The 16665-nt window shown below is 44.8% G+C and overlaps 1 protein-coding gene across 1 annotated transcript; it reads left to right on the top strand.

The window, feature by feature from the left end:
- Positions 1–2116: 2116 nt before the first annotated feature.
- On the top strand, positions 2117–4606 carry LOC115573260 (general transcription factor II-I repeat domain-containing protein 2-like). Its single transcript, XM_030403972.1, has 2 exons — positions 2117–3732; positions 4038–4606. The coding sequence occupies exons 1-2, from the start codon at positions 3129–3131 to the stop codon at positions 4211–4213; spliced, it is 780 nt and encodes a 259-aa protein (XP_030259832.1). The 5' UTR covers positions 2117–3128; the 3' UTR covers positions 4214–4606.
- The last annotated feature ends 12059 nt before the right edge of the window (positions 4607–16665 follow it).

The following is a 16665-nucleotide window of genomic DNA, read 5'->3' as shown; positions in this document are numbered from 1 at the left end:
ATTCTCCACACTCCACTGAGACTGCACAGACACACAGAGGCAGAAGGGCTGAAATTATCCTGCTCATGGACTCCAACGGAAGGTTTCTACATGAACAGACACTTTTCCCGAGACATAGAGTCGAGAAGATCTTGTGCCCTAACACCCAGATAGCCCTGGAGACCTTGACCATGGCTGAGCTACGATCACCCAGCCATATTATCATCCACACAGGCACCAACGACCTAAGGTCCCAACAGGAGAGAGTGGCAGACTCACTCAGGAGAATGACTAAAAAAGCCTCCACCACCTTCCCAACCAGCAAAATCATCATCTCCACCCTCCTGCAAAGAAGAGACTTCCACCACAACACCATACACAGGGTGAACGCCAGCGTCTCCAGGGACTGGGACTGTGCCCTGAAACCCAATGTGTTCCTGTCTCACCACCCGATACGAGGTCCGGACTACCTGTATGACCATGTACACCTGTACAGAGAAGCAGCCCCAATCCTGGCCAAGACCCTGAAGGATTTCGCTTCAGCAGGAGCCTCACCACTACCCAGAGGTGCAGACCTCCCAGACCTCCCATAGCCCCAAGACACCACCAGCCCAGACTACCAGCAAGGATACCAGGGACACCCCAGCCCCCGCAGGATCACCAGCATCAACAACACACCACACAACCAAGTCAACACAGGCCCTCACAAACCAGCCAGAGCACCCCCCAGCCTAGACCCCCCCCCTACTTCCAGCAGTACAGCCAGCTCTACAGGCACCCCAGCCTACTGGACGGAAATGCTGAGGTTGTGAGAGGAGTGGCACCCCGACCCCCCACCGGTGACTTCAGGGAGATACAATACATGTTACACCTGCTCTGCTCTAACCTCATAGCTACAAAATAGAAGAGCTGAGACAGAATTTTAAAGAATAAGAATCTTATCGTAAAATGTTTAAGATAAAATCATATATAAATACATCATACATTCTAAACTATCCCCCCAAATCCCTAATTTAGTTTAATTTAACTTAGTTGTTTATTTCTTGTTTTTTATTATCGTTATAATTGGTTTTATTGTTCATCTTATTTTTAAAACAGAACACATTTAAAGATGAAATCTTTTCAAATAACATGTTGGAACATTCAAGGCTTTAGATCAAGGCTGCCCATTTTGGGGCCCGCGGGCCCGATTATATTTGGCTCGCGCCTTGCCCATTGTATTTTTTATTTTTTTTTATTCGCGCCTCAGTGCTCGGATTCTCTCATTGAATGTTATTTATTGGTGCACTTCCTCTCCTGACCACAAAGAATAACATTGTGATACATTGTTGGTAGGGTGGCGCTGTTGAGCTCCCGCCAGCTCCAATATGGTGAGGTCCAAGACCAGCGAGTGAGAGGGTGGAAAGATGGAGCTGCAGAGGCAGTGGCATACAGACAAACGAAAATTCAAAACAAGTGGGCAATACGTTTAGCTTTTTACCAAGATCGACTCCACAGCAGTGTGTCTGGTATGTAAGCTACAGAGCCCTGGAGGTGACATGGATGGGGTTTTTTTTTATCTCGCACGCCCGACTTACTATCTTGCACGTGCGTCTTACTGTATCTCGCGCGCGCTACTTAGTATCTCGCACGTGCAAGATATTAATTCAATATGGCGTATTAATTCAATTCATTTTGACGTAATTAAACAGTGCAGTCGGTTAAATGCAGGCTTATTATCATGGATCGAGACATCTCAGAATTTTAATTGATTAATTAATTAATTTAAGTTAATAAAGTGTCTTATTGTTATTGTGTAACGGTAAGAGGTACATAACAGGTATTTTGATGATCCACGATGAGTGTCCAGGTGTTTTAATAGCTATTTTAATAGCTGTTTTAATGGCTATTATGGTAGCCATGATGGAGGAGTTGTCAAGGTAATAGTAGTTTGGTTATAATTATTTTATGAAATAACGTTGCAGCAGTCACAACTGGCAATCAGGACAAACGATTAACAATGGATGCAGGTGCATATAGTATCATATTATGTGAGAGTTGTGACAGAAAACCTACATTTACTAAAATACCTTACATTTTCCACGACATTCTCACACAGACCACATTCTCTCGGCTTTCACAGTACACAAAACACATTTGTTGTCTTCTGTTATTATATAAAACAGACATACTATTCCTCTTTATACCACAAGGGGCGCTGTTGTATAAGACAGGTCATAGTTAAAACGCTGCACGTAGAGAGGTCAGAGTGCAACAACATGGCGACTATGTACGATACGACGCTGCTACTGAGAACAATGTTACAGTATAAGTTGTTGAAGTAAACGGCACTTGTTCATGATTTCAGTGCCATAAAGAGTTTACTCTATCACTCTGCATGATTCCAGCCTCCCATCATTGTTAAGTTAACACCACAACGTTCACTTCAGTCAATCATTTGAGCCAGTGCCACTGCATCTTACTTACTTTCTCGCGAGTGCAAGTTATTATCTTGCACGCGCGACTTACTATCTCCCGCGCATGAGATACAGCAAGTCGCATGTGCGTGATAAAAAAAAACCCTATCCATGTCACCTCCAGGGCTCCGTAGTAAGCAGAGGGTCGCTGTTTTAAAGGAGTACAACGTTCGTCGTCACTATGAAACGAAGCATTCCCACCAGTTCACAAAGTACACAGGAGAGGATCGCAAGGTGAAGGTAGCCGACTTGCTAGCAAAGCAAACCACACAGCGAACTTTACTTCAGCCATCCACTGCACAAGAAAATGCCACTCGGGCAATTTATCGCATTAGCAACGCCATTTTCAGAAGTGGACGACCTTTTGCGGGGGGTGATTTTGTCAAAGAGTGTCTGACAATTGCCGCTGAAACTGTGTGTCCAAATCAGTCGCGGGCTTTTTCCCAGATTAGCCTGTCACGGAACACGGTCACCCGCCACGTTGAGGACATGGCTGAAAATGTTCGGGGCCAGATAGCCCAAAGAGCAGGTCGGTTTTCTGCATTCTCCATCGCGTGCGATGAAAGCACTGACATTACTGACTCAGCACAGTTGCTGGTGTTTTTGTGAGGCGTCAATGAGGACTTTGAAGTGTGCCAAGAACTGGTGGGCCTTGAAACACTGAAAGGGACAACAAAGGGCACTGATAATTTTATGGCAGTGCAGCAAGTCATGGACAAGAACGGTTTGAAGTGGGAAAACCTATCTGGCATCATGACTGATGGAGCCCCGGCCATGGTCGGTAAGAAAGCCGGCCTCACTGCACTTGTGTCAGAAAAAGTATGTGAGTTTTATGTCAGTTTTGAAATACCATTGTATTTTGCATCAGGAGCAACTGTGCGCCAAAAACATCGGCCTGAAGAACGTGATGCAAGTGTCATTGGCATTGTCAATAATATCCGCTCAAAAGCACTCTCACACCGTCAGTTCAAAGCTCTTGTTGATGAGATGGATGCCCAGTATGGTGACGTATTATACCACCAGGAGGTGAGATGGCTGAGCCATGGTAAAGTTTTACGACGTTTCTTTGAGCTGCGTGAGGAAATCAGGGTGTTTCAAGCCACACAAAAGAACAGCATCCAAGTGCCCTCGGACAATCACCTGCTTGCAGACCTGGCTTTTCTTCTGGACATCACAGAGCTGCTGAATATCCTGAATCTTCAGCTTCAAGGGAGAGACCAGATCATCACTCAGCTGTATGACCATGTCAGAGCCTTCAAGCAAAAGCTCCAGCTGCTGAGCAGACATCTCTCAGCAGGTGCGATCTAACTTTAATATTTTATTGAAAGCAAAACAATACACTAGGCTTGTTATTGATCACAACCATGTTAATATATTTGTGTGATGCATGTATACTTTGTGTCGGTGGAAAATATTCTTATTCATATTCTTTTTAAATCTAGGCATTAAATCCAATAACATGACAGTATTTGTTTTTCATAATGCAGCCATGAAAAAAAGTAGTTTTTTCTCATTTGATTGATTTTTGGTATTCAACTGAAAATCAAATGAGCATCCTTGCATCTTACATGGCTCCTGTTGTCTTTGTGTCTGTACATTCAGGAAATTTGGCACATTTTCCCAGCCTCAGAGAAGTTGGGTTGATTGAGGAAGACACACCAAAATACCTCGACATTCTCAGCAATCTTGTGGTGAGTGTTGTGAGTTTGACCATCGCTTTGAAGATTTCAGTGGAAATACAACAGCATTTGAGCTGTTTAAGCATCCCTTTTCTGTAAATGTGGATGAAGTCAGTGAGGAGCTTCAAATGGAACTTTTGGAACTTCAGTCTGCTTCAGACCTCTGTAGCAAGTTCAGAGAGCTTCGCTTAAAGGACTTTTACAGATGTGTTCCTGCACACAGATATGGCAAGATCCGCAAACATGCACAGGTGATGTTATCCCTCTTTGGAAGTACCTATGTCTGTGAGCAGGCTTTCAGCCTGATGAATCTGAATATGTCCAAACTGAGAAATGCTTTATCTGACTCTCACCTACATGACATTCTCACTTTGTCAGTTTGTCAGCTGGAGCCTGATATTGAGAGACTTTTAAAAACCAAGGACAGGCTTCATGTCTCCCACTGATATATGGCTTTTTATTTGAGTCAAAAGTCGCGTGTGATAACACATCCGCAACAGATTGAAGCAGAGGCAGGTGCAAGTGAGTAGAAAACAACAGCGACACGCACAACACTGCAGCTGCTTTGCAAGCGCTGGCTCGTTCCTGCTCTCACTCTCTCTCTCCCCTGTGCTAGCTCGTGGAGAAGCTCTGCACGCCCGAAGCAAGGACTTTTGGCACTTTGCGGGCGGAGACCAAGGCTGACCCTGCCCTCTTCCGATTGGTCAGTTTCCAGCCCCTCACGTGGGTGCCCTTTCAGTTTTCTGCTGATGACAACTTCCGTCACAGACAGGAAGCTCAGTGGTAGCAGCGGCAAATTGGAAAAAGAGGAGCAGTAATGGCGACACCGGATGATTTACGCGTAAGTAACAACCTTGCTTATTAGTGACGTTGAGTCAGAAGGGTTCCATTCATTCTGTCTTGGTATTTCTCTATCCACCTTTCTCCCAACTTCACACAACGGAAGCCAGTTTTTATCTTCAGGTGGAACTGTATGTTTACGTTTCGATGGTTTCAGTAGCTGTCATAGTGGCGGCAAACCCATGGATCTAACACCGGCTTTTAACTATGTAGCAATCCCTGGTCAATTCATGTTTTTTTGCTTTACAAGTATTGATGAGGCTTCGTTAGTTTTCAGCTTTTTTAATATATCGTTCCATCATCCTTGCCAACATCAACACCGTAACAGCTGTTCCGTGAACACAAAATATATACAAATCAATTAATGTAGCTATATACAAATTCATAAATACAATCACTATCAATAAAACATCAGAAGACAAAACAAACGATACCTTGTTGCCATTTTGACGGGGCGCTCACAAGATATTGAAATTTAAGGAGCTAAGCACACTCCTTGCTTCCTTTTCAGTTTACTCTCTATGAACATTAACTTTCTCCCATTATGTCTGTAGTTATGACAACAAGGTTATATGATAAAGATTCAAACCAACAAAATAGAATAATGATGATGATGATACTACTACTACTACTACTAATAATAATAAAAATAATTATATGGATTAGAATATATAATTGATTGTAAATAAAAACATGCACTGTTTTATATGTCTTTTACAATGAACATCATACAAATGATCATACAGTAGTTAAAAGCCGATGTTAGATCCATGGGTTTGCTGCCACTATGACAGCTACTGAAACCATCGAAACGTAAACATACAGTTCCACCTGAAGATAAAAACCGGCCTCCTTTGTGTGAAGTTGGGAGAGAGGTGGATAGAGAAATACCAAGACAGAACGAATGGAACCCTTCTGACTCAACGTCACTAATAAGCAAGGTTGTGACTTACGTGTAAATCTTCAGGTGTTGCCATTACTGCTCTATTTTTTCTCCTTCTCGTCCTTCTTCTCGTCCTTCTTCTCCTTGTCCTTCTCCTTCTTCTCCTCCTCCTCGTCCTTCTCCTTCTCCTCCTCGTCCTTCTCCTTCTTCTTCTCCTCCTCCTCGTCCTTCTCCTCCTCCTCCTCATCCTCCTCGTCCTCCTCCTTCTTCTTCCTCTTCCTCGTCCTCCTCCTTCTTCCTCCTCCTCCTCCCTCTTCCTCCTCCTCGTCCTCCTTCTTCCTCCTCGTCCTCCTTCTTCCTCCTCCTCGTACTCCTCTTCCTCCTCCTTCTTCTTCTTCTTCTTCTTCTTCTTCTTCTTCTTCTTTTTCTTCTTCTTCTTCTTCTTCTTCTTCTTCCAATTTGCCGCTGCTACCACTGAGCTTCCTGTCTGTGACGGAAGCTGTCATCAGCAGAAAACTGAAAGGGCACCCACGTGGGGGGCTGGAAACTGACCAATCGGAAGAGGGCCAGGTCAGCCTTGGTCTCCGCCCGCAAAGTGCCAAAAGTCCTTGCTTCGAGCGTGCAGAGCTTCTCCACGAGTGAGCACAGGGGAGAGAGAGTGAGAGCAGGAGAGAGCCAGCGCTCGCAAAGCAGCTGCAGTGTTGTGCGTGTCGCTGTTGTTTTTTACTCACTCGCACCTGCCTCTGCTTCAATCTGTTGCTGAATATCTGCGCAAAGATCAAACAAGTGCACGCAGCAGTTGAAATCTGCACGTGTGACACAAAATAATTTACGCGTGAGGAGAGATCTGCGTGTGCAGATGTGTTATCGACTTTTGACTCAAATATAACGCCATACTTGATAGGCCTACTTCAGGCACAGAATGTGTAGGCCTGGGTCTCCAATGTGTCATCTTGGAGTATGTTCTGCTCTGTATGATTAATGTTTCAACTTACAGGAAGTACTGTACGCTGATTATTAAATGCTTGTTCAGACCAGTTAAGAATGTATTTTGATCCCATGGGGGCATATTTTGTTCCCAACCCAACTTCTCTGAGGCTGGGAAAGTGTGCCAAATTTCCTGAATGTACAGACACAAAGACAAAAGGAGCAATGTAAGATGCAAGGATGCTCATTTGATTTTCAATTGAACACCAAAAATCTATCAAATGAGAAAAAACTACTGTTTTGTTCCATGTTGCTTTGCCTTTTGCACTAAATGTCTTTAAATAAGTACTGTACACTGATTGCTACAAACTCTCTCAAGCTGTCCAATTCTACTACTATTCCTGACTTAAAAATGATTGTTCTAACCAGTGTAGAATGTATTTTGGTACCATGGGGGCATGTTTTGTTCCAATTTTGTTACTGAAATTATATTGCACTTAATATCTTTAAGTACGTACTGTACACTGATTTTAAAATGCTTGTTCAGACCAGTTAAGAATGTATTTTGGTCTCATGGGGGCATATTTTGTTCCATGTTACTTTGCCTTTTGCACTAAATGTCTTTAAATAAGTACTGTACATTGATTGCTACAAACCTTCTCAAGCTGTCCAATTCTAATACTATTCCTGACTCCAAAATGATTGTTCAAAAGAGTTTTGAATGTTTGGGGGATTTTTTTGTTCCAATTGTGTTACTTAAATGATATTGCACTAAATGTCTTTGATTTGAAGGTATGGGCCCAAGGCCTAGTAATGTTCCATGTCTGTCTTCAAATATTTCATAGTGCTTCAATTATTTGTCCAATTTAAAGAAGCCATATGGATGTTCAGTAATTTTATGAACATAAATGTGAAACACAATAAACTGTCATTCATTTTCCAAAATTACTTTGTAATAGTGTATATGTTGCACACGTATGCTATATCTACCCATATTTAACTTAATGTACTGCAAAATTAACATTTTGGCCCACGACCCTCCCCCCACATTCAATTTTGGCCCTCCACTGGGAAGAATTTGGGCACCCCTGCTTTAGATCATCTGCATTTGGATAGTTAAAATAGGAGACAAGCAAACAGCCTTCTTTTCCCAAGGTTGTGTGGTGAGGCAGGGATGCATTCTTAGTCCAATCCTTTTCAATTTATACATTAATGAATTTGCATGTCAGTTAGATAAATCCACGGCACCTGGCCTCAATCTGAATGGCACAGAAGTTAAGGGTCTCCTGTACGCAGATGACTTGGTGTTGCTGTCAACCAACAAACAGCAGCACCTCAACCTTCTGCATACGTTCTGTCAGTTCTGGGCCCTGACAGTTTACCAAAGAAAACCAAAATTGTGATCTTCCAGAAGCAGTCCAGAAGTCAGGAAAACACACACAATTTCTATTTTGACACCGCTAAATTACAACATACAAAAGACTACCCATACCTTAGCCTCAACATAAGCTTCACAGGAAGCTTCAACTTGGCTGTGAAAGATCTGAGAGACAAAGCAAGGAGAGCTTTCTATGCAATTAGAAGAAATATTAAACAGGACATTCCAATTCAAATCTGGCAAAAAAAATTCCAATTTGTATTAGAACCGATAATTCTCTATGGCAGTGAAATTTGGGGACCAAATTTAAATCATGAATTTGACAAATGGGACAAAACAATAATAGAATCTTTCCACACATAGTTCACATCATGCACGTCCAGAGAAAGACATCAAACAACGCATGTAGAGCAGAACTCGGCCAATTCCCCTTCATATTGAAAATACAAAAAAGAGCAATTAAATTTTACAATCACCTAAAAACTAGTGACCCCCAGACATACCATCACAAAGCCCTAACCTGCCAAGAGCTGGAGCCAGAGAAAAGTCCCCTCAGCCAGCTGGTCATAAGGCTCTGTCCAGACAACCCAACATGCCTCGGACAGCCTCGGGAACACAACACCAAGCCAATCAGACCAGACCAAGTTATCAACCAACAAAAAGAAATCTATATCACATACTGGAAGGAAACAACAAAAACACAGAGTAAATTAAAATGTTTTCTGACCCTGAAAAGAAACTTCCCATTAGCAAATTATCTAAGCACAGTAAAAGATGCTAAATTAAGATAAGCCTTGACTATGTACAGACTCAGTGAACACAGCCTGGCTATAGAGAAGGGTCGGCATAGACAGAGCTGGCTGCCAGAGGAGGAGAGACTCTGCTCCCACTGTGACAGACAAGAGGTTGAGTTAGAACTACACCTCCTCATCTCATGCCCCAAATACCAGACTCTGAGAAATCAGCACTTTCCCAAAATAATAAAAATACACCCTGAATTTGAAAACAAAACAGACATGGAGAAACCACCATATTTACTTGGGGAAATACCCAAATGTGCGAGCATTGCAGCTAAATCATGTCACGACCTGAGGACAGCCACTGGAACTTGAGAAACACAACTCAGCATTTACTTCTTTTTAATTGTTATTAATTGTTTAATTCTTAATTATTTATTTATTCATTTATTTCTCGTATCAACATCAACACACACACACACACACACACACACTTCAACACAAACTTCCACAATCTTTGTGCGTGCCATAGACTGAGAGACAGGAAGTGACACACATATTTGTTGTTTTTTGTTTTCTTCTTTTTTGTTATTACTGTTATTATTATTATTGTTATTACTGAGCTTGATTGATTGTGACTATGACTGTGATTAGCCCCTAATGACAGAAAAAACATCAAGGACGTTCACGTCGCCCGGATTGGCGTTACTGGGGCCCCACCCTGGAGCCAGGCCCACTCGCGGGAGGGTTCAGAAGGGGCCGGTGCAGTGGGATATGGGTGGCAGTCGTGGGCGGGGGCCCCGGCAACCCAATCCCCGGATGGTGACTCTAGCCATGAGGACATGGAGTGTCACCTCGCTGGGGGGGAAAGAGCCTGAGCTGGTGCGGGAGGTTGAGCGGTACCGGCTAGAAATAGTCGGGCTCACCTCCACGCACAGTCTGGGCTCTGGAACCCAACTCCTTGAGAGAGGCTGGACTCTCTTCTACTCTGGAGTTGCCCACGGTGAGAGGCAGCGAGCTGGTGTGGGCTTGCTTATAGTCCCTCAGCTCAGCTGCCATGTGTTGGAGTTTTCCCCAGTGAACGAGAGGGTCGCTTCCCTGCGCCTTCGGGTCGGGGATAGGACTCTCACCATTGTCTCGGCTTATGGGCCGAACAGCGTTGCAGAGTACCCGGCCTTCCTGGAGTCCCTGGGAGGGGTACTGGAGAGTGCTCCAACTGGGGACTCTGTCGTTCTACTGGGGGACTTCAACACTCACGTGGGCAGCGACAGTGTTACCTGGAGGGGTGTGATTGGGAGGAACGGCCTCCCCGATCTGAACCCGAGGGGTGTTTTGTTACTGGACTTCTGTGCTAGTCACAGTTTGTCCATAACGAACACCATGTTCAAGCATAAGGGTGTCCATATGTGCACGTGGCACCAGGACACCCTAGGTCGGAGGTCAATGATCGACTTTGTGGTCGTGTCATCTGACCTCCGGCCGTATGTCTTGGACACTCGGGTGAAGAGAGGGGCTTGAGCTGTCAACTGATCACCACCTGGTGGTGAGTTGGATCCGCTGGCAGGGGAGGAAGCTGGACAGACCTGGCGGAACCCTCTGCCAGGGAGATCTTTAACTCCCACCTCCGGGAGAGCTTTGACCAGATTCCGAGGGAGGCTGGGGACATTGAGTCTGAATGGACCATGTTCTCCACTTCCATTGTTGACGTGGCTGTCCAAAGCTGTGGCCGTAAGGTCTCCGGTGGTGGACCCCGGAAGTAAGGGTTGCTGTCAAGCTGAAGAAGGAGTCCTATCGAGCCTGGCTGGCCCGGGGACTCCTGAGGCAGCTGATGGGTACCGGCAGGCCAAGCGTGCGGCAGCACGGGCAGTCGCGGAAGCAAAAACTCGGGTCTGGGAAGAGTTCGGGGAGGCCATGGAGGAGGACTACCGGTCGGCCTCGAAGAAATTCTGGCAAACCATCCGGCGCCTCAGGAGGGGGAAGCAGACCTCCACCAACACTGTTTACAGTGGAGGTGGGGAGCTGTTGACCTCAACTGGGGACATCGTCGGGCAGTGGAAGGAATACTTCGAGGATCTCCTCAACCCCACTGACACGCCTTCCATAGAGGAAGCAGAGGCTGGGGACTCAGAGGTTGACCCATCCATCACCCAAGCCGAAGTCACTGAGGTAGTCCAGAAGCTCCTCAGTGGCAAAGCACCGGGGATGGATGAGATCCGCCCTGAGTACCTCAAGTCTCTGGATGTTGTGGGGCTGTCTTGGCTGACACGTCTCTGCAGCATCGCGTGGCAGTCGGGGACAGTGCCTCTGGACTGGCAGACCGGGGCGGTGGTCCCCCTATTTAAAAAGGGGGACCGGAGGGTGTGTTCCAACTATCGGGGGATCACACTCCTCAGCCTCCCTGGGAAAGTCTATTCCAGGGTACTGGAGAGGAGAATTCGGCCGATAGTGGAACCTCGGATCCAGGAGGAACAATGCGGTTTTCGTCCTAGCCGTGGAACACTGGACCAGCTCTATACCCTCCGCAAGGTGCTCGAGGGTTCATGGGAGTTTGCCCAACCAGTCCACATGTGTTTTGTGGACTTGGAGAAAGCATTCGACCGTGTCCCTCGTGGCATTCTGTGGGAGGTGCTCCGGGTGTACGGGGTCGGAGGCCCTCTGTTAAGGGCTGTACGGTCCTTGTACGACCGGAGCAGGAGCTTGGTTCGCATTGCCGGCAGTAAGTAAGACCTGTTCCCAGTGCATGTTGGACTCCGGCAGGGCTGCCCTTTGTCACCGGTTCTGTTCATTATTTTTATGGACAGAATTTCTAGGCGCAGCCACGGGCCGGAGGGGATCTGGTTCGGGAGCCACTGGATCTCCATCAGGATGATGTGGTCTTGTTGGCTCCTTCGAGCCAGGACCTCCAGCATGTCCTGGGGCGGTTTGCAGCCGATTGTGAAGCGGCTGGGATGAGAATCAGCACCTCCAAATCCGAGGCCATGGTTCTCGACCAGAAAAAGGTGGCTCGCTCCCTCCAGGTTGGGGAAGAGTTCCTGCCTCAAGTGGAGGAGTTTAAGTATCTTGGGGTCTTGTTCACGAGTGAGGGAAGGATGGAGCGTGAGATTGACAGGCGGATCGGTGCAGTGGCCGCAGTAATGCGGTCGTTGTATCGGTCTGTCGTGGTGAAGAGAGAGCTGAGCCGAAAGGCGAAGCTCTCGATTTACCAGTCAATCTACGTTCCTACCCTCACCTATGGCCATGAACTTTGGGTCATGACCGAAAGAATAAGATCCCGGATACAAGCGGCCGAAATGAGTTTCCTCCGCAGGGTGGCAGGGCGCTCCCTTAGAGAGGTGTTCCTGGCATGTCCCCCCGGGAGGAAACCCAGAGGAAGACCCAGGACACGCTGGTGTGACTATGTCACTCAGCTGGCCTGGGAACGCCTTGGGATCCTCCCGGAAGAGCTAGAGGCAGTGTCCGGGGAGAGGGAAGTCTGGGTGTCCCTGCTCAAGCAGCTGCCCCCGCGACCCGGCCCAGGATAAGCGGACGAAAATGGATGGATGGATGTTATTATTATTATTGTTATTACTGAGATTGATTGATTGATTGTGACTATGACTGTGATTGAGTCAATCATAGTTATACATATTATACATACAGTATTACATATTACAGTATAGATAATAACTAATTTATTGTAAATATTGTTTTTCTTTGTTGTTATTATTATTTTTAATTCCAAAGCTTGCTTTGACTATATGTAGTGTTACCTCATGCCAGTAATACCAATTAAATTGAATTGAGAGAGAGAGAGAGAGAGGGAGAGAGAGGCCGCTGCCTCATTGAGAACTCCACCACGCACGTAAATGAGACGTGACAGTGGAGCGACTTGAACCTTTGTGAGTTATAAATCCATTGACATAACTTCCTTGTGGGGGCTAACAAGTCACCTTACACTTATTCAACATGCTTAAATATGAGTCATATTTCAGAAAAGCGCCCATTTGTCCTTGTTAAGCTAACTGCTTGTTAATGAATAATCTAATATTACAGCTGTCTGTGTCGGCTGTTTATCTTGCCACAAATCCTCAGCTTCTTCCAGATATAGAGTTTATTGTGACTTTACAGTTGTAAACATTGCTGTTCCTACTAACAGTCACAGTAGTAGTTTTTTTGGTTTTGTCACATTCTTAGATGTGTAGCATGTATTTCTAGTTTGCACTTGCCCTCCAATAAAAAGCCTAATAATAAACCAGTGTTGTATTGCTTTTTAAGAACTGCAGCTGAATTGTATGTCTTCCAAACCTCAGTATTATGATAATGTGAATAAACTCATGTTGACAATAATTTGTTGACACAAAAGAAATGGCGATTGCATATCACTCACAGCTAAACAGGATACACAGCTAAGTAGTTAGCTTTCTATAAGTACTTTAATTAATCTACATATTGTGTTATTAAGGCCAGAAAAACAGGGCCGGTATTACCGATTACCTTTTTACTTGAAAATTCCTGATCAATGAATGATTTTGTACTTTTGCCTTTTATTAGTTGACCATGATTATAACAATAAAACACAGGACAAAGGTTTTAGCCAAATAAGAAAATTATATTCAACATAATTGAATCTATTCTATTCTATATCTATTCAAACTTTTTCTACTCAGATTTTATGTTTTTTTTATTTTATTTTAGGTCCATTGTGGTAATATGGTATGTCAAAATAAAAAAAAAACTGTACAGTCACACATGTGAGGTTGTGCTAAAAATAATAAGACCAAGTAAATAGTTTTCAAGGTGAAATATAATGGTAAAATCAAAAATAGTCAAAAACAGCCAATTATACCTTGGAATATCGGATTTCACAACAAACCTAACTAGAACTGCAAGCAGTTATGAACGGGGTCCAAGCCCCAACGGACCGCAGAGGCCATGGAAGTTGGCCCCAAAGGATGACGGGCTCGGGGCAAAAGTGAGGACACAGGCAAACGTCTGAGCCGTGGTATTCACTAGGGGTGTCAACGTCTACACGTGTAAACGGGTACACAGAAAACAAATCATAACCGTTTAGAAAAATCAATAACCGTTTACACGTTTTTTTTTCCCTCCTCCTCCTCCTCGTTCACTTCTCATCAATATATATACTATTCAGGGTTTCCTCTACATGTAATTTACTGTGGCGCACCGCCACGGCAAAATAAAAGCCGCCACACCTTAAAAATTCAGGCATAAATAAATCTAGTGGAAATATTTTACCGTCGTCTTCCACTGCAGTCTTTGACGTTAACTAGCATGTTGGATATTTAGCTTGATGATTGGCTAGAGGATTAAAATGGTCACTTAGAGCAGAGTCCTGCACAGGTCACCGCATCCGACCCGTTTTCCGACAGTAGCACAGATTACATTCCGTACCAGAGCCGACCCGACGGCCGAAGGAAAATTGGACGGACGCAATTTTTAAAAGTGAAAGTAAGATAATGTTGCCTGAAAGCTTCAGATAATAACATCAACTAACTATACAATTAAATGTTCCCACTAGCGCAGTTATCCGCATACATAATAGATGAAGGGGGCACAATGTTACGTTGATATAAAAAAAAACAAAAAAAAAACCCACAGCCAGTGTCGCGTCACGTCACTTCAAGTTGACTGGGGGACACGATGGCGGCGGTCAACAAGCGGAGCACTGTGTGTTTTTTGAACAAACTGCCAGTGGAAATCAAGTTAAGTGGAGGCTATGTCAGGCAAAGTTGGCTTACAACAACAGCATGGGATCCATGCTAAACCACCTGTGATGGAAACACCCGAACAAGTTGGAGGGAGAGACTGCTGCTGGCATCGGTGCTACCGCAACTGCGATAGCAAGAGATCATAAATCTCCGACGTGTAACCGGGTACACGTCGGTTAGAAGCCCCGTTTACACGTGTAGAAAAAATTGTAAACGTTGACACCCCTAGTATTCGCTGTAATAGGAAGTGCACTGGAAGTGCAAAAGGCTGAATGTGTGCCGATTTGGATTTGTTGTAATAAGCCACGCCCACATTGACCAGTCATGACCACCTTCAAGATATGGCCTCAGGATTGGCCCTACATCATACGACAAAATTTTGTAAAAATCGGTGTAGCCGTTCAAGAGATAGAAAGTTCCCATATTTCTAGCCCCTCTTAGTGGCCAAAATTCACCAAATTCGGCTCATCCCTTCCCAGTCTCATGGCAACCAAGGATCTCAAATTTGGTGTTAATAGCATTTAGTTTGACTGAGATATCAAACAGTTTAAATTTTTATAGCTAGCTACAGAAATTTGTTCGTTAATAATTTGTGCATTTTTCGAGCAAAATTCTTTTGATAATTTTAGATGAGATCCAGCTGAAGAGTGTCCGTGCCAAGTTTCACGCAGATTGGACAAAATCCCAAGGAGTAGTTCGAAAAAGTATGCTTTCCAGTTTTTGCGAAAAAAACTTTCTAACCGGAAGTGGGCGTGGCCAATTGCAAAGTGATTCAGCTCCATTCCGGGAATCTGGGGATACAAGGTTTTTGAATGTGTGACCTACGGTGTGGGAGTTATAGGCAAAAACGTGTTTTCCTTGGTTATAGCACCCCCTGCAGGCGGATATATGTAGTTTTTTGTGTCTGAGATATTCGCAGGAATCTGGACCAACCCTCCAAATTGCACCGCCCTCCCTTGCACGGTTTAGCCTGCAGCACCACTTTTAGCCAGAGAAAAATACAAATAAAAATCTTTACAATTACAATAGGGTTCCTAGCACCGCTGGTCCTAGGAAACCTCGTTCCCTCGGCCCCTTGGGCTTGGCCCCCTAACTACAACTGCAAGCAGTTATGAACGGGGGCCAAGCCCCCCCGCACAACTCGGACCCCGTGCACCGCAGAGCCCACAGAAGTTGGCCAAAAGGATGACGAGCTCGGGGCAAAAGTGAAGACACAGGCCAACGTCTGAGCCGTGGTATTCGCTGTAATGGGAAGTGCACTGGAAGTGCAAAAGGCTGAATGTATGCCGATTTGGCTTTGTTGTACTGAGCCACGCCCACATTGACCAGTTATGACCACCTTTAAAGATATGGCCTCAGGATTGGCCCTACATCATACCGACCAAATTGCGTAAAGATCGGTGTAGCCGTTCCCATCTTTTTAGCGCCCCCTAGTGGCCAAAATTCGCCAAGTTTCGGGTCATCCTTTTCCAGTGTCATGGCAACCAAGGAACTGAAATTTGGTGTTAATAGCATTTAGTATGACCGAGATATCAGACTATTTACATTTTTAGAGCTAGCTACAGAAATGTGTTCGTTAATAATTTGCGCATTTTTTGACAGAGCAAAATTCTTTTGATAATTTTAGATCAGGTCCAGCTGAAGAGTATACGTGGTAAGTTGCACGCAGATCGGGCAAAATCCCAAGGAGGAGTTCAAATATGTAGGTTTTGCATATGTGGCGCTTTAGCGAAAGAAATGTGCAGCAGAAGTGGGTGTGTCCTATGTCAGAAAACCCTGCTCTGTTCAGGGAACATATGGATATAAGGTTTGCAAATGTGTTATTTAAAATGTGGAAGTTAAAGGCAAAAACGCGATTGCATCCATTATAGCGCCACCTAGTGGACTACAAGTGCAATTTTTGGTATGAAAGAACTGTGTCCTATTCTATCTGTACCATATAAGGTTCAAAGGTGTCAGCACAATAGTTTGGCTGAAATTAATGTTTGTTGTTTATGTTGCAATAAGCCACGCCCTCATTGACCAGTCATGACCACCTTCAAGATATGGCATCAGGATTCGCCCTACATCATACTGAC

The sequence above is a fragment of the Sparus aurata genome, chromosome 21 (genome assembly GCF_900880675.1).
Source record: "Sparus aurata chromosome 21, fSpaAur1.1, whole genome shotgun sequence".
Taxonomy (NCBI): Eukaryota; Metazoa; Chordata; class Actinopteri; order Spariformes; family Sparidae; genus Sparus; species Sparus aurata.
The sequence above is the reverse complement of the archived record's forward strand: the minus strand, read 5'-3'. Positions and strand labels throughout refer to the sequence as shown.